Raw genomic sequence first — 22,720 nt, 5'->3', positions numbered from 1 at the left:
GGCTTGGTTAATAGTTTGTTTGTGTTTCACTTTAGTATATCTTACAGCAACCATCAAAACAATTTAATTTCCATGAAATTGAAAGCTGTACTTGCAATAAACAGTTATATTATTGTGGCTAAGAGCTCTCTACATGTGACTGCTTGAATCTTTTATAGAGTCGCTAACACACTCAGCGCAGTCAATGGTAGAGATAATTAGCTCTGATTATCCTTGTGAATACGGTTTCTTTTTAAAATAAGCAGAATTAAAACAGTTTATTGCCTGTCTTACCTTTCCAATAATGAACAGGCACCCATTTTATCTTATCCAAACCCAAATAAATTTAGCAAACCACCATGCAACAAAGTTGTAGTCTAATTAAACTACATTAAGCTAGCACTATAAATCAAGAGTGAGTATGGGGAAGAGGAAAATCACCACAAAAAGTAAATTTTGAAGTCAAAATTCAAAATTTACAGATCTTTAAGATAGGCATTCTCAAATGTAAAATATCAACTCTTCACTGCCATTTAGAGTTACAGACATCAAATCAATTTCAACTGCAATAATTGCCGTTAAGGGATGACTCTTCACTGCCATCGACGGTGATAGCCGTCTAATCCAATATGACTGGGGCTGGCAACGGTCGAACAATCGCTGCCAGTGCTCCCAGTCAAAATGTATTGGAGGTCTATCACCTTCAATGCTAGCCTATGAGTTTAAATCTAATATGCACTACTAGCCAAAGTTTAGTCCTTCATCCAAATTACGCAAAAATATGTGTTTGACAGGTAGAGAACATTTTCTCAACCCATTGACTGCCTTTGTTGACTGTTTGTTTTTGGGTTTTTTTCTGTTTTTATATCCATCGTGGATGGAGAAAGATCCAAAATTACAAAAATTGTGTCGCTGTCCAATTAAATATCGACCCGGCTGTACTTTCAGCTCCTGGCTGCTGTTTGTGTCCTTTACCTGTCCTCATCCATCCCAACAAACTAAGACACTGGTTCAATACTCATTTACTTGCCTTGTGATCACCAGGCACTTTTGCAGAGTAACTCGTGATAGAGACTTGAATTAGGGAGCCATTGAAAACAGTGAGGTGTAAAGGCAGCACAATATCTAAATGACAAAAAAGAGCATCACTGCCCTATTCGTGTTACGTGTGAGAGTAAAGGACATTTTAGGTATGCGACAAAAAGTAGAATTTAGGAAATGCATTTCTCTCTGTGTTTACGGACTGTTGAATAACTTACGGGTTCACCACTATCGCCACAGCATTCGTGCATTCCATACTGCTCGGACAAGTGACTATTTCTGGTCATTTAAAAACAATTCAACCCAATAAGGGACTGGGATTGACATGCAGGCCACAATATTACCATTTGGTATACAAGTGTGGCCTACATGACCCAAAATGTAATGTCCACAAATGTGGACACCAGCACTCAATGATATATGGCGGAAAACACTCGGGTGACTTGAAGTTCCGCTCTGAGACCCCCAATTAATGAAAAGCTTAAAATCTAAATTTTCTGGGGGAAGAAAATTTTTGAACAGGAGGGCATTTTCAAAAAAAAAAATAATAATAATTTTAAACCCCTGAACCCTAACTCGAAGTGAGAGCATGAAATAATTAAAGACACCATGATTTTAAGAAGATATTATCGCGTACTTAACTTGTTTCGATCTAAAAACTCCATGTAGCATTTCTCACCGAGTGTCAACACACAGCTGTGAATTGCCACGGCCGGACTTTGGGGGGATTTTATGGGTGAAACACGGTAATATAGCAAGGATCGCAATGCAACAATCGTAGACATCAAGGAGTGGTCGTGTTTTTTTTGTTTTTTTTTTAATACTCTTTGAAACGTTTTTTAAAACTTTTTCTTTGTTTGGATCATCTAAAATATTTATCATCTAAAATATCGGGGAATATGCGGCAGTAACAGAAATAATACAATTAAGCGATAATTATGAGGTAGATATCCGTGACCTATTTACAGACATTTTTTTTCATTGTGACGTAATTTGTTTAAAAGTTTAAAATATGCAAATGAATAGTTTCATCAAGTCGTTTTTTTTGGGTTTTTTTTAACTAAATATTAGACATCAATTAATCATTCTAAGCTAAAAATGATAGACATTTCAACCAATAAATATACTGTAATTACTTACCTTCTTTTTATGGCTGGGTTGAAACAAAAGCGGTTGCACGGTGTCTGTAAACAAGGGTCTCCAGGGTAAAACGGGCAAATTAAAAATAGTTCGGGGGCTTAAGGCGCCATGAAACTGCTATGGCAGCATATAGACATATTGTTATATTAAACACAACAGTTCTTTTGACTTAAAATACAGCAGTTTATTTTAAAGACTGGTGCAAGAGCAGAAACTGCTTTTTCAGCCTTGTCTGTGTTTTCCGCTATATATTTTTTATCCAATTATCAATCATTATTGTGTTTTTATGAGTAAATGAAATGATAAATGAATAAGAGTTAATATAAACATAATTAGTACAATTATAATGAATAAAAACAGAAAGATACTGTGGTTATGGCCCCCATTTACTCTAAAACAGTTTATTTTTATTTTTTTTTTTTATTGAATTTGAATGAAATTGTATTTAACACATTACCTGATATTGACAACACTAGACGTCCAGTTAATTTGACTGAGAGGACTAGCTATTAATTGATCATCATTCAGTGCCGTTGTTGGCACGAGACATCCAATCCATTTTAACTGGGAGAGCTGGCAGCACACTGTAAATGGCGACCAATATGTGAATGTGCCCCATAAATGGTTAAGCTATATTTAAACCACTATCAAACAGATGAACGGCATTAACATTCACGCAGCATTTACGTTGGCAGTTTTTTCACAAACTAAACCTCACACCACAGCAGAGATGTGTTGTGAAGCAAACTAATCCTGGAGTGCAAATCAGAGCTTGCAATCACATCAGCTAATGAAGAGAGTGAAGAGGAGGGCGGATGTGTCGCAGAGAGGCCCTGTCATCCCAGTGTTGAGAGCATCGGTCCTGATTGCATGAAAAACTATTAAAGGGTCGGTTTGAGAGTGCCACTTCTCAAGAGATAGTATAGGATAGCAGAGATATTTCATCTTCTTTCGGGTTTGGCAGCTTCGGAAAAAAGTGGAGCTGCTGGAAGCAAAACAGATTAATCCTGTTGATTCAACAACAAACATTCATTTTGTTGTAGCTCGGAGCCAATTATAAAGGCTTTGGTGTTGTTTAAATAGAATCCTAATTATGAAAATCAGAATAGCCTAAGTCCGGGTTTATCAAAGTGCAGTACGAGTACTTCCAGTGGTACGCGGAAGATTGACTAAAGAATTTTCTTGAATCTACTACAGTGCATTTATCAAGCACAGTTCAGTTATATTCAACTTAACTCATTCACTCCCAGCCATTTTCACCGGAGCAAGGCCCTTCGCTCCCGGCCGTTTTACTGGATTTTGACTGATTTTGCAAGGCCCACAGAAAATTATTTTTATGTGCTATATAAACATGGAACCTACCAAAAGAAAGACTAGACTCTTTTTTTTTCAGCAGGAAAAAAATTAAGTTCATATCTTTTTCCATTCTTTAGAAATCAGCATTAGAAAATAGCTTAGTTTGAGCAACTTTCCAATTTCTGATGAAAAAACGGAGAAAATGTGCTTTTTGTAAACGCATACATTTCAAACATAACTTTGACTTTAACACAGCTATTTTTTGCTTTAGTTGCATCCCAAACATCTGAATAATGTTTTCCTTTTACAAAATAACACGAACAACCATACAAATAGAGCTTTTGATCACAAAGTAACAATTTATTCACACATACCTAACTGAGAGATGACGCTTGGTGGCCGCGACAGCGGGTTAAACTTTTACCTCATTGCCACCTGTCTCGTAAAGATGTATTTTTTTAGTCCTTCTTTTGTGGTGACAACTGCCTCGTTCGCCTGGGGAACTTGTGTTCCTGGGGGGGAACTGGTTTGGCCGTGCGCATTTCCGTGCGGGAAACTGGAGGGTGCGGGGGACGCAAATGGCAAGCCTGCGGAGCGGGCTCTGCTAGGCAAGCAGCTCGGTCACAACTATGCTGTACTGGTTGAAACAGGTTGGAGGGGCTTACCAAATGCGCTACTGCCCTCAGTGGCCAGTTTTATTGCTTTAAAACGGGTTTTGAGCTTTGTGCATTCTATCTAAGATACATGGGAACCTGTACATGCCGATTGTGGGGAAAAAAAGTGCAAAAGACGTATAAATACGTTTTTGGGACACTGAAACAATTAAAAATAGAACGTATTTATACATTTTTGGGAGCAAATGAGATAACTACAAAAGATTTGCGTTTAATATTTTAAAGTGGTTTCTTTTCAAATATTCAGGAACGACTTTAAGTGTGATACTGTTTACCTAACTGTAAATCCTTATGCACATTATCTTTATTGAAATGTAAATGTTTGTTTATTTGCTTATTAGGATTCATATTCAACATAGTGAAAACTAGTCATCTTGGGGTCCAAATTAAGCAAAGTACATTATAGAGAAATACAACAAGTGAAAAATAGCACAAAGACACGGTACAGGTAATCCCCGAGTTACGAATGAGATCTGGTTCTATGCTAGCGACGTAACCCGAATTCGGGAATTTGGAATTAACCCTTTTAGCACCACTAAATACCACCCGAAATCTCAAAATGACTACCCAAAAACATGTATCATATGTCACTGTACTGTCCTTGCCAAGATGTTGGAGCTACTGTAAGTCCTAGCTAGACAGCGAGCTACTAGAACTACCAAGGGTGTATCAGTTGATACAAATCACTTTTGTATCCAGAGAAGGATCATCTGACTCTAATCAGCATATCTTTTGTGAGCATTGAGGTCCTCATTAGTCATTCCCATTCACACTTCTTGAGTGTTTGCAGGGCAGGGCTGCCCGTTTGCGGAGGACTGTCTAACATTACAGCATTGAAAAAGAACAGCTGTCTCAATCTCTCTGAATATTTAGTTGCACTGTTTCTTGTACACTATGTATGGAGCTATAATTGTCAAATTGCTGATGATGGATGGCTGATGATGCACAACACATTTTTTCATCAGTCATCATTTTTTGAACAAAAAAGCTCTTTTATTCAATAAAGAAACATGTGAAGAAGACAACAAAAGAAACTATATACTGTACAAGGGACGGTGTAATAAAAAACAAAACATTTTTTATGCGGTGTCATGTGACACTTCGCCCTTTTACCAGGGCTAAGTGTTGGAGGTTGTTGCCAAGCAATTTTTCCTTCTGCTTCTTCTTTGCGCCCACACGAGAAAGAGCCAATTCCGTTGCAAGACCCACCAAGATATCCACCCGTTTCTTTTGCCTTCCGGTGCATGCCTGATACAACACATATGCATTTAGTGCTGCCATGTCGATCATATTGTAGTACACGGAGACAGGCCATCTCCGTGTTCCTCCGTGTTTGACAAAGCCAAGGGAGCAATGGATTTGCAAATATTCAAGATGATAATTGCAGCTATCCAGAGTGAAACCACCCCTTCACACCTAGGCAGTGACTCCACATGAGTGTGTAGGGGGGCTGTCTGCTTGATTGCTTGTTTAAGTGGTCTATTGTTTGACAAAGCCAAGTAGTCAATTTGGTATCGGGGTCATTTCACGCCTTTCTGGTATTTCTTTATAGTCCCCCCCCCCCCCCCCCCCCCAAAAAAAAGGGACTTCCCATGCTCCGAAATGACGATGTCAGACATAAGTGTGGTTTGGTGACTTTATTCAGCTGCTCATGACATCAACACTTGTAGAATGGAACTAAGGTAAAAATAAAATTGAATCAGTTTCATCTTCAATAATGGCAATTCAAATTTGCATTTATATCTAGCTGCTGATACAGCAATAACACTCCACACAAACGATTAGCTCTAACAGTTAGCGTCCGCACATCATCAAAAACAATCACATAAACTCGCCCCAAGTATTTGACCACAATTGAAAACACACAATAAACAGTATACAGTAGGTGTTATATACAGGTGTTGCCTCCGTGGATGCTTCACAAGCAACAGATGTGTGCGCAGACTTGCAGGCTTGCTTTCCCCTCTCTCTCTCACTCGGCTGAAAGACTTCTTCGTTGGAACCAATGCGTTCTTCTTCGTGTGTGCGCGTGCCCATGCACTCTTCTTCGTGTGCGCAGATATGTTCGTCTTCGTGTGTTCATGCGCTTTTGCTCGCATGCCATTAATACTACCTGTTATACGCTTCTCGTGCCAAGATAAAAATAAGCATCACAAAACAAAAGTCAACATAAAAAAAAAAAAAAAAAATTAAAAGACTCCGGCGTTGTAAAGTCAAAATAACGTACTAAGTTGGGTACGTCGTAACCCGGGGAATACCTGTAATTACATTTCCACCACCTTAAAGAAACAAAACCTAAAACAATATCCTTACAAAGTTTGCATTACTGCATTCACACAAAAGTATTCATAATAGTTTACATTTGTTAATCAACTTATTACATTAACTTAAAATTCCTACTAACAAGGAGTTGTTTAAATTTTTTTTAAAGCTCAATTATTAATTATGCTAATTACATGTATTGTTATTGTTGGGAGTGATTGTCTACTATTATGATTGGTGCCTGTAGCAGTGCAATGACGCCCACTGCAGACCGCAGGTACTGTCTGCAAGCAACCCAAAAAGGAGAAGGAAGTGAGAACGGGGATTGGAATCAGTTTAGTGTCACTCACAAAGGGTTGACTTTGACTTTTCATGTGCAAAGAATCTGCTCATGCTTTTATTTGCTGTTTTGCTTTTCCCAGTTCATATTCTGCTCCTTGCTTAAGTATGCTTTGTAAAGTGAATTAGAGGCTCTGCACATAGATCATGAACATTCTTCACAATGTTAGGTGGAGGAACAGTTGTCTTTAAGTTTTTGTTTTTGTTTTTTGTAGTTTTTTGTCATCGTTCACACTCGGAATTTCGTAGTTGTAGCTTGTTTTTTATGGGCTTCGACTGTTAGCATTATATCAAAATAATTAATCCGAACAGTGAATGTAGTGGTTTGAAGGGAGATATCATGAAAATGTTTACTATAGTTGGTTTATATTTAAAATTGTGTGGTTTAATAAGCTAAACACATTAAGAGTTCCGTGAACGTTGGCTACTGCAATCCCTCATTTTTCACGGTCAATGTGGACCCCCGTGAAAACCGAAAGTCCACTAAGTAGAGGCGGAGCTTACTTACATTTTTTTTTTTTTTTTTTTTTTTTTGGAGGGGGGGTGTTCAATGTATTTATTCAGATTTAACAGCGCTAGGAAGAGATACATATAAGAAGTTTTTCCCTTTTTTCGCCCTAAATTTTAACTTTAAAACAAGAACAAAATTTATATGTAGAGGTATATTTATACACGGATTTTAAGCACTGGAAATGTTATAAATATGATATAAATGAGATATACTGGTTTATAAAAGAAAACAATCATTTGTACATGAATACATGCGTGTATCTTTTTTTAAATAAAATAGTTTTTTTTTGTTTTTTTTGTTTTTTTATTGAAAAGTATGTTTTATGTTATTCACCAGATACTAAATGTGTGTACATGTATGCGCACTATTACACGAGCCCAAAAAAGTATTTGATTTCATCTTGTGTGCTCTCTAACCGGAGCCCGTGTAGTGGTCATCACATCTGAGAAACTAGTCACAAGTAGAATCTTCCACACTTTCTTTATTATTTCTACAATATCTTATTAAAGTTTGTGATGTTAAATTAATATTGTCTCACACATATTTATTGTTGTCCACTGTCAACTGGTTTGATAGCATTCGTAAATTAGTAACATCCTTCAAATACTGTGTTTTAGTTGTTGGGTTGTGCCAAGTATACTTCATGCACTGTATTTTGTGGGTCAACCGTTGTTGCTTTTTTGCGATTGCGATTGATTGGGGGGCGCCAAAGCGTCTTGTCACCTAGGGCACCATGTAGGCAAGGAACGATACTAGATGCAGTGATGATTCGGCACCCACCCTCTTGTGGTCAAGATGGATTTGAGGTCTATCGCTGTCAATGGCAGCCGATTAATTAGATTTCTGCTAAATAATTAAAAAACCACTGACCTAAGTGTATAAGAAATGTTATGCAATATTGATTACAATGAATACAGCAGTTGTCATATGTTATAAAAGTAACAACGAACGCCAAAAAAAAAGGATTGGATGCTTTTTTTATGTGTACTTACCCGCTTGTGTGCTGCTATCTCTGTAGCGATCTTTTATCATTTTGCATTGCCTCCTCACCACACTGCTTTTGATTTCAAGAGCTGAACTATTCTGCAACATTTGTTGATGTGGTTCTGCAAGTAAATGCTGCAGAATTGTGCTCCTCTTGGAATTGTTCTTCTTCGCTGATCACCGAGAGAAGAATTCACCACCCATCGGCTGCAAAGACTGATCATGCTAACAACAAAACTGCATATTATGCATGCATTTTACCAGTTATGTCATAGGACTTGATTGCAAATGATGGCAAGCGGTTAATGTAACTGATATTGTATGAAATGCATGTTGACCTTGTAGAAACAATAAAATAATCAGTTTAACAAAGTGAGACGAATGCTTTTTTTCCCATTTCTGACAAGATAGCGCATTCATTGTCAAAGCAAGAAAAATATTTTGTCATAAAAGTTGAATGTAAATCGGTAAACTGTCCTGGGTTTCAAATGTTTAACTCTCAAAATAACTAAACAGTGGTATGATAATTTTTTTTTTTGTTTTTTGGTTGCCCATTGATTTGGATAATTTCTTTGATTTTAATCTGTTACTCGGAAAACAAAATATTAACAGTGCTCTTATTTGTCCCCTCGCCAGGTTAAACCGGTGCTATGATAGAAAATATAAATTGCATACACAGTTTAATGGTGTCTGGTTGTCCGTTTTTGTGATTACGATAGGCGAACAAACCAGTCCCAGTCCACATGCCATTGCTTTGAATTGCATTGTATTTTCCTGTTTGTTAAAATCATTTCAAGACTGTGCCTTTTTGCAAGACTCTACATTTAAGCATATTCATAAATGGATGAAATTATTTACTGCTCCCACCCCCAAAATAAATAAATGATAAATAAAATAAAATGGTGGCCTAACAATGAGTTCTCTATCAGCAGGCTTTTGGAGATTTGTGGGGGAATCCCTTGTTCTGTCATAAGATACTAAAATATGTGTTAAAATGCTAGGTAAAATTTTAAAGCATGTACGTACACTCACTGGCCACTTTATTAGGTACACCATGCGAGTAACGGGTTGGACGCCCTTTTGCCATCAGAACTGTCTCAATTCTTCGTGGCATAGATTCAACAAGGTGCTGGAAGCATTCCTCAGAGAGTTTGCTCCATATTGACATAATAGCATCACACAGTTGGTGCAGATTTGTCGGCTGCACATCCATGATGCGAATCTCCCGTTCCACCACATCCCAAAGATGCTCTATTGGATTGAGATCTGGTGACTGTGGAGGCCATTTGAGTACAGTGAACTCATTGTCATGTTCAAGAAACCTGTCTGAGATGATTACAGCTTTATGACATGGCGCATTATCCTGCTGAAAGTAGCCATCAGAAGTTGGGTACATTGTGGTCATAAAGGGATGGACATGGTCAGCAACAATACTCAGGTAGGCTGTGGCGTTCCAACGATGCTTAACTGGTACCAAGGGGCCCAAAGAGTGCCAAGAAAATATTCCCCACACTATTACACCACCACCACCAGCCTGAACTGTTGATACAAGGCAGGATGGATCCATGCTTTCATGTTGTTGACGCCAAATTCTGACCCTACCATCGGAATGTCGCAGCAGAAATCGAGACACATCAGACCAGGCAACGTTTTTCCAATCTTCTATTGTCCAATTTTGATGAGCTTGTGCAAATTGTAGCCTCAGTTTCCTGTTGTTAGCTGAAAGGAGTGGCACCCGGCGTGGTCTTCAGCTGCTGTAGCCCATCTGCCTCAAAGTTCGACGTACTGTGCGTTCAGAGATGGTCTTCTGCCTACCTTGGTTGTAACGGGTGGTTATTTGAGTCACTCTTGCCTTTCTATCAGCTCGAACCAGTCTGGCCATTCGCCTCTGACCTCTGTCATCAACAAGGCATTTTCGCCCACAGACCTGCCGCTCACTGGATATTTTTTCTTTTTCGGACCATTCTCTGTAAACCCCAGAGATGGTTGTGCGTGAAAATCCCAGTAGATCAGCAGTTTCTGAAATACTCAGACCAGCCCATCTGGCACCAACAGCCATGCCACGTTCAAAGTCACTCAAATCACCTTTCTTCCCCATACTGATGCTCGTTTGAACTGCGGGAGATTGTCTTAAACCATGTCTACATGCCTAAATGCACTGAGTTGTCGCCATGTGATTGGCTGATTAGAAATTAAGTGTTAACGAGCAGTTGGACAGGTGTACCTAATAAAGTGACCGGTGAGTGTATATGCATGATATCGTCATGCTACTGTGCTATTACTTAACACCAAGTGGAATGCCTTACAAATATGCAACTTCGGGCTGTGAATATATACTGGATGACTTCCAGATCCCATTAACCTTGGGCTGAGTGCCAACGGTTGACCGGTGCCCCAAAGGCCAGTGAGTCAGAAAACTATTTCCTTGTGCCCAGCTCAGATGTTCTTGCCTCAAAGGTGCACAGAAGAGCTGCCCTCTACAAGTTATCATAGCTAATTCATTTGTCAATCAAAAAGCTCCCTTGAGTTAGATTTTTTTTTTTTTTTTGGTCAGCATCACATCTGACAGTCAGGTCGCGGACATACAATAACATGTTCTATGTTTGGGATTTATGTATGTATATATGTATGTAATTTCAATTAGATTATCACTAGTAGCAATCCAATCCATTTGAACTGGATTAGATGTATGTTGCCGTCAGTGGCAGTGACTTACCACAATTTTCGGACTATAAGGCGCACCTGATTATAAACCGCCACCCACCAAATTTGACATGAAAATGGCATTCGTTCATAGATAAGCCGCACTGGACTACTAGTCGAAGCTGTCCTGACTGTATTATAGGTTATTTGCACCAAAAGATATTGACCGGTAACTTGACAGCGGCATCCTATCATTGTCGTAAATTCAAATGAACCACCAAATGAACCATCATTGCTTCAAGAAGCTTCATTTGGCCATCACTGTTCCCTTGGGGGAGACAGTCAACCTCTGCTGCCACCTCCTGTCAACACTGTTGTCGTCCAACATGCCTCCTAACATGCATGGCAGTGCTATAGATGTAAATAAGTATGAAAATTCATGTTCTGTGCTAATTATTTCTTCAGTTACTATTCCAGTTGTTTCATTAATTGCTAGTTATGGCATTTGGTAACACTTTATTTGACAGTGGCACCATAAGACTGCCATAAGACCATCATAATTATGACATGACACTGCCATGAGCATTAATGAATGCTTATGACAAATGTCTTTTTGTGTCATCCGGCAAATTATCTCACTTTTGAATGGATGTAAAGATCTGAGCTGGACATGAATGGATTTAATGATATAATTCATAATGTCATTAATGCTCATCCGCTGTCAAAGAAAGTGTTACCTATTAACCCAAATAAATTAACAAATAAGCCGCACTGGACTATAAGCTACAGGATTCAAAATGAAGGAAAAAGTAGCGGCTTATAGTCCAAAAATTAGGGTAGTTAAAATCAATTTAAACCAGACCACAAGACTGACAGGCCAACAGGCTTATAAAGTATTGGGAGCAAACCTGTTATTGTTAATGATACCAATTGTTTTTTTTTAATGTGTGGGGCAGCTAGTCTTAAATTACTCAGAATCAAATTATTCTGTTCTGATTAAATGTTCTTGGTATTCCTGTGGCAGCATTGTAGTTATACTAAATCATGTCAGCTCTCTTGACCAAACTCTTCTATTCTGGATATTTTTCTGTTCACCTCATACTGTGTTCACCCTCTCTTTCCGTTATTCTCCTTGCTAGAGAAGAAAACGAAACCTCTCTCCTGTCACCTCTTTAAAACAATCATCTAAAATATAGACATACGACATCTGCCATGATTTCACTAGGGATGTGCCGATCACATATTTTTGCACCCGAGTCCAATTTACCTGATGTTGAGTCCCGATCTGCTACAGATTTTTTTTTGTTTGTTTTAATTTGAACAAAAGTTCCTCACATGTTAAAGTACTGCAATGTTTAGAGTACTTCCTTTTCATCTTTTTTGGGGTGTGTTGCGGAGTATAAAACATATACTGTGTAGTTTGTATTTCTTTTTGCAAGGCCATTGTATTTCTGGATTATTTTTGTTACTTATTAGCTCTTAAAAATTAAAAAAGAAAATACACTTGTACTATCCAAAACTGAGTTTCCTTGTGCACTGCCCAACAGCCAGCTAATATTGAATGTCCTCCAATAAAACATGAGGCATGATTTTTTTTTTTTTTTTTTTTTTTTAAACTGTGAAAAACAATAATGCATGCATTCAAAATAACTCGAGAATACATGCGGGTATACAAATACCATATAGACACCACACTTCACTTGAGTTCCAAGCGCTAAGTATAGGTTAGCTTCCATAAAGCAGGACTTATTTACAAATTTAGTTCATTTAGCTTTTCCTCATAAACACACACATACTGCATATCAACAATTTGGCATAGATGTAAAATACTTAAAGACATATAATTTCATAGACAGAAAGGTAACAAAGCACTCAACAGTGTCAGTGGCACCAACAAGCTGTGGACTGTGCTACTGAATAAGCCTGTGCATCACAAGATGGATGCAATGAATTATTATGGCCGCAAGGTGGCAGTAAGGTACTGTAAAATGTCAACTGGCTCGTAACACTGGAGACTCTAGCCAGCAAGTTTTTTTGCACCCGATTCCAGTTCTCTGAAAAATGGCAGGATTTCCAGTCGCAAGATTGGATCGGGGACATCCCTAGATTTGACTATTAAATTTATTCACGGATGCTTTTTTAATTCATCGTTTTCAGGTGGTTTTATACTATTGAATACGTAACTTCCATTTTTGAATGGAACTTCACCTTTTTTGTTGTTGTTTTGTTTCAACACAAGACAGTCATGACTTTATTTTCCTAATTTGTCCATTTTAAATCAATGAACAGCCCATTTAACAATCTGTTTGAGTTCACTGTGCAATTACTGTACTGCTGTCTTCTTAAGACAGTCTGTGTGTGCTCGTGTGTGAGAGCGCTCAGTTGATGCATTGTCAGCCATAGTGTTGCAGCAGTGTGGCCATGGAGTAGAGTCTGACCAGACAAATTGAGGCAGAATGTTGTTACAAGGGTTTAAAAGAAACATCGCCTCAGTTCATGAAAGGTCGACCAGAGGCCCCATTAGGCTGACAGAGTCAAAAGGATCTAGTATAGGCAGGTCGGGGTTGACAGACAGATTGTGACTCAAGGACACAGTGGTATACGAGGTTAATGATGTCAGCAGCCTTGGCATGCCATAAGACATGACACTATTCATTGTGAAGCAATCTTGCGTTTGTGTGTGCATTTATGTACTGGTAATTAACTGCCTTTTGAAAGGCATGGCCAGTCTGATATTTAAAATAAGGTATTAACTCGTCGGGTGCCATTGGCGGTGCTAGATATCTAAACCATTTGCTGCCAGCCATCTCACTCAAAATGGATTGGATGTCTAGCGCCGTCAATGGCAGTGAAACATGATCACTCAATGCAAACCATTCCCAGTTAAAATGGAAAATATGTATATTACTGTCAGAAGCAGTGAATTAGTTAATTTAATCTGGAGAGATGATTCTGTAGTTTGTAGTTTGTGTTTATAGGTGGATCCCTTTATTGGGTGCTCATTTTACTGTAAATACTATAGAAGAATTTTAGAGTTCTATTATATACATATATATATATACATATATATATAGATATATAGATACATAGATATATACATATATATGTATATTTTTTTGTTTGTTTGTTTGTTTGTTTGTATTCATTTTAATATTATTATTTTAACATTTATTAATGTATAATCAGGGTTTCCCCCAGGATTTTCTGAAGCTGTGGTGGTGGTGGGCTGCATCGAAGTCTGACAGCCCCACATGTTGTGCTGCGGTGAAATTGCTTCATATCATAATGAATGAGAATTTTTTTTTTAACATTTTTTTTTTTTCCAAGAAACATAACAAAGATCTATTTGAAAATTTTTATTAGCCAGGCTGATGAAATATTTCGAAATATGACTGTCTACAGTTACGATGGAGTATTGGGGCCAAATAAAAAATAAATAAATAAAATGACTATGAGATTAAATTTGCTACGAGGGGAAAAAAAGCATTATTACGTAGAGGTAATGTAGCTGTAAACCGCTACGCACTTTACGTACATGTACCTTTGATTTACCTCTGTTAACGGACCCCGGTCCATTGACAACTTAAATCTTTTCTAAATACTTCAAAATACTCACCTGAAATTACTAGCAGTGACATCAGCAACGAACAAATGCTATGCTCGGACGTGACGATTTGGGCAAAACACACGCCAAAAAGAACCTAAATGTCATGTCAATATTAAGGTCGTTTTCAGAGGTTTAAACCAGAATTATATTTATTAACTTAAAATACCTTTCAGTAGATTTTCCTCCCCACTCCGCACCAACATAGTCAGACCCACGCTTGCAACAGGAGAACCGATGTGCTTTTCAAAATAAAGTGTGGAAAGGAGCAATTTGTATTTGACGTGCTATTTCAGACGACTTCTGGCAAATAATGTGTAAACAATGAGCTATAGATATTCATTTAAAGCAGTGGTTCTTAACCTGGGTTCGATTGAACCCAGGGGTTCGGTGAGTAAGTCTAAGGGGTTCGGCGAAGGTAAAGAAACGCAGAGCCCTATTTTCTTACGCTGATTAAATCCAAGCGATGTGGCTTTTGAGATCAGGTTTTGGACTGGTTTGCTCCCAATTTACAGGCTTAATCCATTTATTTTAACTTCAAGTCCTTGATCTGATTAGAGGAAGAGCTAGTTTGCTCAGTGGAAGGTTGACTCGCACTTGTTATGAGGGAATACAGCAGACCAATTGGCAGCGTGGTCTCAAATGTTTTCCGGTTTATAAAACATGCTGTCAAAATGAGACAAATTTTGAATCGAAATTTACTAATTATTTGCTTGCTAGGTTAGACATATTGGTTATGAATTTGAAAAAAAAAATGCTTTATTATCTAATTCCAAAGGGTTTGGTGAATCCACATGTGAAACTTGTGGGGTTAGGTACTTTTAGCAAGGTTAAGAACCACTGATTTAGACGTAGTGTTGAAATTATACAAATCATAAATTAGAATGTATCTAAAAAAGAAAACATTTGTAAGGCATGGCAGCTTTTTTTTGTGTGTGTGTGGCACTGCGCCACAATCTGTAGGGGAAACCCTGTATAATTTTATTCATGATGACTATAATTGAGACGTAACATCTATTATAATTGACATGACATTAACATTTAAGTGCGGCCTACATTAATCAAAAACGTGAAGTCCACTAATTTTGACGCTCGTTTTTTTTTTTTTTTTTCGCCAAATAGTCAAATTCAACAAATAAACAATGACTCCAATAACCCCAGCAAAGTTTTTTGGGTGAATTGTTTTACATGTATAAAGTATTTACAAAGTCAACTACTTTGGAAGTATTGCTAGTTTAATTATTATATTTCACTGTTCATATAGACAGTAAAATATAAAGAAATAATCATATTTTACAATAATGTTTACTTATCTTGTTTGTTTGTTTGTTTGTTTGTTTGTTTGTTTGTTTGTTTGTTTGTGTTTTACACCATTCAGTGATAAAAACCCAAAAGTTGGTTCACTAACTTTTGTATTAAGACTGACTTGTATATTTTCATACCTCACTCACTATTTTTTGTACGTTGTCCTTTTTTTGTCCTCTGCAGCATGCCAGCCAGGCTTCTACAAGGCTTTTGCTGGAAACATCAAGTGTACAAAGTGCCCCCCAAATAGTTTCAGCTATGGAGAAGGTGCAGCAGTCTGCCGTTGTGAAGTGGGCTATTTCAGAGCTGGAAAAGATCCTCCAACAATGGCTTGCACACGTAAGTACCCTGTGCAATCTTAATAACGTGACGTTCTGCCTATGGCCATTATAACCGCTGTAAACCACATTGCTGTTTTTAAATCAGGATACATATTCAGGTCCCTCTTTTCAGCTGTAAGTGAGCTAATAGGGAGGAAAGTTAATATTCTACCACTTCATAATAGAGAACTGTGATTGACATTAAATACACCTAAACTTGTTAATACCCCTGCCTCTCGATGATCTTTGTGGTATTTAATACGTATCTGTTGTAAGTCAAAGTCTACTACGGATAATTAATTGCATGTGGATCGCCTGCCTCGTCTCCATCGTTGATTCACTGACAGTAATTACAAAGTAATATTTGCATTAAATTAAAGTTTAATTAGACTTATTCCCCTTTAATTAAAAACCCATTTAGCTGTCATTTAGATAGACGGGAACATCACTGAAATCTTTCTATGGAGGTGGAGTGTATTTGTGCAATGCTTTGTGGGAAAAAGGATTTTAATCTGAAAGGTGCAATCCTTGGAGAAGAAAAGTTTAAAAGAAATTAATATTACATGTCTAAAATTAATCAGCATTTGCGGGGTTTTGGCAGAGCTGCACAAAATCACATTGATGCTACAGTGTCACTGCAGTCTGGGCAGTGACTACTTGGTATACATCTGTGGCTTTCAGAATGTCATTTCTACATATGTATTCGCCAGTTCTCATTTATGATTAGATTTTTTTTCTTTTTATTAATCAATAGTTTTATAAAAGTATATTTTATTAATAAATTAAATTATGATTTTTTTTTTTAAATGCTGCTATATGTTTTTAAAAATTCATAGCATTTAACTCATTGCCTGCCACTGACAACAGATGTGAAAGTCATTTAAACCGTGTGATAAGTAGAATTTTCACCAGATAACTTGAATAGCTGTGTTTGAGATAGGCCTGAATGATATTAGAAAAAAATTAACATTGCGATATACAGTATATTGCCAAGGCTCCACACTTACTTTTTGCATTGGTTGCACCTAACTTTTTTCTTAAGGTGCACCAAATGTAGACGCACCCACAAATTTCATTGCATCACCTTTCACGCCATAATATTAATCACTCTCCATAATATTCATATAATTCCTTCATTTATTCATCTTCTGAAACGCTTATCCTCATGAGGGTCGCGGGGGTGCTGGAGTTTATCACAGCTAACTCCAGGCAGAAGGTGGAGTACACCCTGAACAGGTTTGCCAGCCAGTCGCAGGGCACATATAAACACACAACCATTCACACACACATATCTTCGGACAATTTGGAGTGTTCAATCAGCATACCATGCATGTTTTTTGGGGTGTGGCAGAAACCCGTGGAAAACCCACGCAGTCATGGGAAGGACATGCAAACTCCGCACAGGAAGGCCGGAGCCAGAATTGCTCCCACAATCCCAGAACTGTGAGGTGGATGTGCTAACCACTGTCCCACTGAGCTGCCTTCCTAATGTGAATTATTTTTAAACAAGAATAAAGTAGAAAAATGCTTGTCTTCATGAAATGCTTCATTGAGTGAGTCCACTCAAATTCCCTCTCGCTGCTGAGAACAGCCTCTCACTTCCACATTGAATGAATTGGCACAGCACACTTCAGACTGGGCTGCAAGTTTAACGATGATTAACACATTTGTGCCTTTGATCTTAGAGCTGCCAAGGCTTCTCTCGCCAGATCAAAGCTACAAACCTGTCAATCATAGTTAACGTTAAGTACCAAACGGCAGCTGCACTGGTGATCAAGAAAAACTGTTTGGTCGTACTGCTTAGCAGGAGTGAGGGTGAAATGCTGAAGCGCTGTATGAGCATGAGGCAGAAAAATATGAATATATTTTTTAAATTAAAGATCCAATCCTTTTCACCCGATTCCGATCTTTTTAAAAACGGCAAGATCAAGGACATCCAGGCTTGCTGTATATAAATGGGTTCCAGGATCTTCACACTTGCTGCTTTTATGAAGTAAAACAAGTTTACATGTTAAAAACAAAAAAAAAAAAAAAAAAAAAAAAATTTGCATGTTCTGTGATGTGACTATCAGCATGTGCACATTGCGATGGTGATGTTTTAAAACGATATATTGAGCAGGCCTTGTGAGGAGTTACTGTGAATACTCATCTTTCAGTGCTGTTGATGTTGCTAGACCAAGTCAGAATGGTTTGGATATCTAGCAACATCAATGGCAGTCAATGACATAACCTTTAGTGACTGTGTCCAACCATGTTACACACAAAAAAATTGCGACAAATATGAAAAAAAATAAGTGCAAAGAAAACTTGAAAAACTGCAGAAAACGCAATAACTACTAGAGAAAATCACAAAAAACTGATTAACTACACAAAAAAAACTTTGCGTGGGCTTTGGACACACTATAGTGTGAATTATCAAGACTTATAAAAAAAAAAAAATTTAAGTCTTTTCTGATATGATCTGTGTTGTCCTCAGGTAATCTACTCCTGACAACAACAGTTGATAAAGAGAAAAATCAGTTTCCCATTGGATGACACTGTAATAATACAAAAACATTTTTCAAAGTATAAAAACTAAGTTAAAATGTAAATGGATTGATATAAAAAACACATTTTTGAGGAATTCCTGGAATATGAAATACTTTTTCAATATGAAGATATATCAAGAAAATGTGAACAGGTCATTTTCAACCCACTTATAAAGAATTGTATAGTTGCTCACAACTGTATTGCCCATGTCCATTGGTTGGTCTCACAGTTTGAAGTTCTTTGCAGTTAATATTACTATGAAAAGGACAAAGAAATGAACTGAGTAAAATTAAAGAGAAATGTTTAAAAATAAGGAAAGGGCCAGAATATCAAAAGAGAAGAGACAAAGGTGGAGGAAACATGGGTTGAGTAGACACTGAAGGAAGAAAGAAAGAAAGAAAGGAGGATACCGATCCCAATCTCCCTCTAGAGGAGAATAGAGGCTGATTGATGGCAGTAGGGTTGATCCACAGGAGGGCAAGGTGGGTGGATTCTACTCAGTGGAGAGAATAGAGTAGGTGAGATGACGGCCGATAAAGGCAGGGACAGATAAAGCCAGGGAAAGAATGGACATCCGCTGACAGAAGTGGAGGAGGAGCATCACTGTCTGCTGAGATTTCCAGCAAAGGTAGAGAAGGATGGAGGCTTGCTGAGGGAGAAGTAACATTGCATTGTCTTGGCAGACAGTGAGCTTGGCAGGAAAGGGGTTTTCAAATCTCGCAGGCCCTTTGACTCCACCCTGGTGACGGCTGACAGCCTGCTACAGCACAATGATTGCTCTGACGCACAAACATGCGTATCCAGGAAGCACAAAGAATAACTAAACACTTAAGTAAAAGGGAGGTGAAGGAATAATCTGTAGTAGATGGAGTTTTGCCGTTGAGCAGTTGACAATATGGTAACCTTTTTGTTGTAAACATTTTTATAATTGGCATTGCTTCTAGAAGTGAGTTGAACCTTGCCCCAAAGGGTCACAGTCCTGCTCTTTTCTCTTTGTATGATCAAAATGCAGGAGAGCATCCAAGGTTCTTTCTCCTTGGAATGGACAAGTGGCTGTGTGTAAAGAATGCCCTAGTGAGATTCCTGCAATTATAGAAATAAGTTTGTTTTTGGAGACGCAATTAAATTATTTTATTTCAATTATTCCTCAACGGATTGTTATTATTGAAAAATCATTCCTGTGTCATTATCCTGTGTAGAAAATCCATCAGGTGAGAGTTTGTCAAAAACATTTGTTGATGTTGCATTTTTTTTCCCTCTCCTTAATACATGGCCAAATGTATCGGGATTCATTATTGATAAATTCTCAATCTGGTGACACGGACATGGGTGCAAGTTACAGTGAGGATCAGAAGTATTTGCACCCCTTGTGATTTTGCAAATTCACCCACTTAGAAAATAGGTAGAGATCTGAAATTTCAAACATAGATGCATTTCCTCTTATAGAGACATAATCTGAAGACAAAATCCAGAACTCAAATTGCATGATTTTTCAATAGTTTATTTGTAATTTACTGGTGTTCACAAATATTTGTAACCCTGAGAAAGTCAGTGCTAATATTTAGTGCAGAAGCCTTTGTTTGCAATTACAGAGGTCAGATGCTTTCTGTTGTCCTTCACCAGGTTTTCACATATGGAAACAGGGATTTTGGCCCATTCCTCAACACAAGTCTTCTTTAGATCTGTCAGCATGGGTGAAGGTCGCGACGGAGCCAGAAATTTTATTTATTTATTTATCTATTTATTTATTTATTTTTGAGGGGCGTAAACTACTGAAATGCAAAGAAAACTGTTTTGGTCAGTTATTTCTAAAACACATACAAAAACTAATTTTCATGCAAATTTGTGAATTTTTTCAATGATTTGCAAAATAAAAGTTAACAAAAACAGCTTTAACCCCAACCTCCATCTCCTAATTTTTTTTCCCCCTCATTTCCTCACATACTAAATGCCAAATCTCAATTTTTACAATTTAAGAACATAGGATGTATATTAAAATTGAAGATAATGTAAACATTTACATTTTGTTATATTTTTTAATAATAAAGATATAAGTAACATACATTCAGTAAAATAAGTACAAATGACATATTATGGAGAGTGAAATAGAATATATTTTAAAGATCGCGCAAACATTGACTTTTTTTTAAATCATAAGGAAATGAATAAGTAGCCTAACATACATGAACAAATATAAATCCAAAGTGCACATTGACAGCTAAGATATTCTGAACCTCCCCATCAGAGCAAATAAAACTAAATATGATAAATAAGCCTCCTCAACTCGTTCCCTGCTCTTAAAGATTTGATCCATTTTCTGTTGCATTGCCCTTTTTTGTCGCATCAATTCAACAAACTTTTTTTTTTGCTGTTCCAGAAAACATGGACATTTGAACCAATCAGAGCTAACTATCTCTGCCGATCACATGTCAGTATGCCAGCCAATTGAACGGATAAATGAGTCCAGGCGTTTTGTTTTGCTACGTGCACTCGTACATTGACATGACTCATCATCGTCAGACTCAGATAACTGCAGCAGCTGGGGAAACCTCCATGCCATCCGTGGAATAAAATAAATAATAAATATCGGTGGAAACGGATTACGCTACACAAGCACTTTATTATGCTTGTTGTTAACACTTGTGTATGTAAATCTGATGTTGGTAGATTGCTTTCTTCTTGGAGATGAAATGCATGTTTGGCAGCTTAGCATTTTTTTTTTTTTTTTTTTACATAGCGTTTTGACAGTTGCCATCATATTTTCAGAATCAAAGCACCGTGTAACAGAACAGCATTCCGGCCCTGAATCTTATACCAGAACTGCGTTCCGGCCCTGAATCTTATACCGGAACTGCGTTCCTGACCGTTCTGGCCCACTTTCACCCGTCTGTCAGGTTGTGTGGCTGTCGTTGAAAAACATGAAGTTTCAGCTCCATCCAAAGATTTTCTGTTGGATTGAGATTTGGAGATTCCAGAACCTTGATATGCTTTTTACGAAGCCAATCCTTGGTTATTCTGGCTGTCTGCTTCGGGCCATTGTCATGTTGGATGTGCCACTCACGACCCATTTTCAATGTTCTAACTCAGGGAAGGAGGTTATTTCCAAAAATCTCCCAATACATGGCCCTAGTCAGCCTCTCCTTAAAACAGTGCAGTCGTTTAGTCCCATATGCAGAAAAACACCCCCAAAGGATGATGCTACCATCCCCATGCCTCACAGTAGGGACAGTGTTCTTGGGAGGGTACTCATCATTCTTCTTAAGACCAAAAAGTTCCATTTTTATCTCATATGACCACATGACTTTCTCCCATGACTCCTCTGGATAATTCAAATGGTCATTGGCACACTTAAAACGGGCCTGGAAATGTGCTGGTTTAAGCAGGGGAACCTTTCATTCCTTGCATGATTTTAAACCATGAAGTCTTTAATGTATTACCAACAGTAAGTAGGGAAATGGTGGTCCCAGCTCCTTCAGGTCATTGACCAGCTCCTCCTGTGTAGTTCTTGGCTGATTCCTTACCATTCTTAGGATCATTAAGACCCTACGAGGTTGATCTTGCATGGAGTCCCAGTCTGAGAGTGATTGACAGACATGTTTAGGATCTTCCATTTTCTTATAATTGCTCCAACGGTGGATCTTATATCATCAAGCTGCTTGCCAACTGCCCCATAACCCTGTCCAGCCTTGTAGAGGTCTACCATTCAGTCTCTGGTGTCTTTGGACAGCTCTTTGGTCTTGCCCATGGTAGCAGTTGGATTATGACTGACTGTGGGGTGCACAGGTGACAATAATGAGCTCAGATGGGTGGTGTGTGGGTTGTTACTCATGGGTTAAAGGTGGACTCTTTTTTTAAGGTAGACTGAAAACTCTTTGAGTGTCATAATTATTGCTGACTCCAGGGGTCCAAATACATGTGAACCCCAGTAAATGACAAATAAATTACCGTATTGGCCCGAATACAAGACAGAAAAGAAAAAGTGGAGGTCGTCTTATATATGCGGTCTAGACGTTATACCAATTTACGACGCTAGATGGCAGCAGATATCATTGAAGCGATGTTCTGTCATGCTAGATCTCAGCTACTCTCAAGT

At 37.9% G+C, this 22,720-nt stretch overlaps 1 protein-coding gene across 1 annotated transcript in view; it reads left to right on the top strand.

Annotated features, from left to right (window-relative positions):
• LOC130926827 (ephrin type-A receptor 6-like) overlaps positions 1–22,720 on the top strand; it is a 252,235-nt gene that overhangs the window by 121,933 nt on the left and 107,582 nt on the right. The window contains exon 4 of the mRNA XM_057852094.1: positions 15,962–16,117. Within this exon, the coding sequence (XP_057708077.1) occupies positions 15,962–16,117 (156 nt within the window). The remainder of the gene's footprint in view (positions 1–15,961; positions 16,118–22,720) is intronic.

The sequence above is a fragment of the Corythoichthys intestinalis genome, chromosome 12 (assembly GCF_030265065.1).
Source record: "Corythoichthys intestinalis isolate RoL2023-P3 chromosome 12, ASM3026506v1, whole genome shotgun sequence".
NCBI lineage: Eukaryota > Metazoa > Chordata > Actinopteri > Syngnathiformes > Syngnathidae > Corythoichthys > Corythoichthys intestinalis.
The sequence above is the reverse complement of the archived record's forward strand: the minus strand, read 5'-3'. Positions and strand labels throughout refer to the sequence as shown.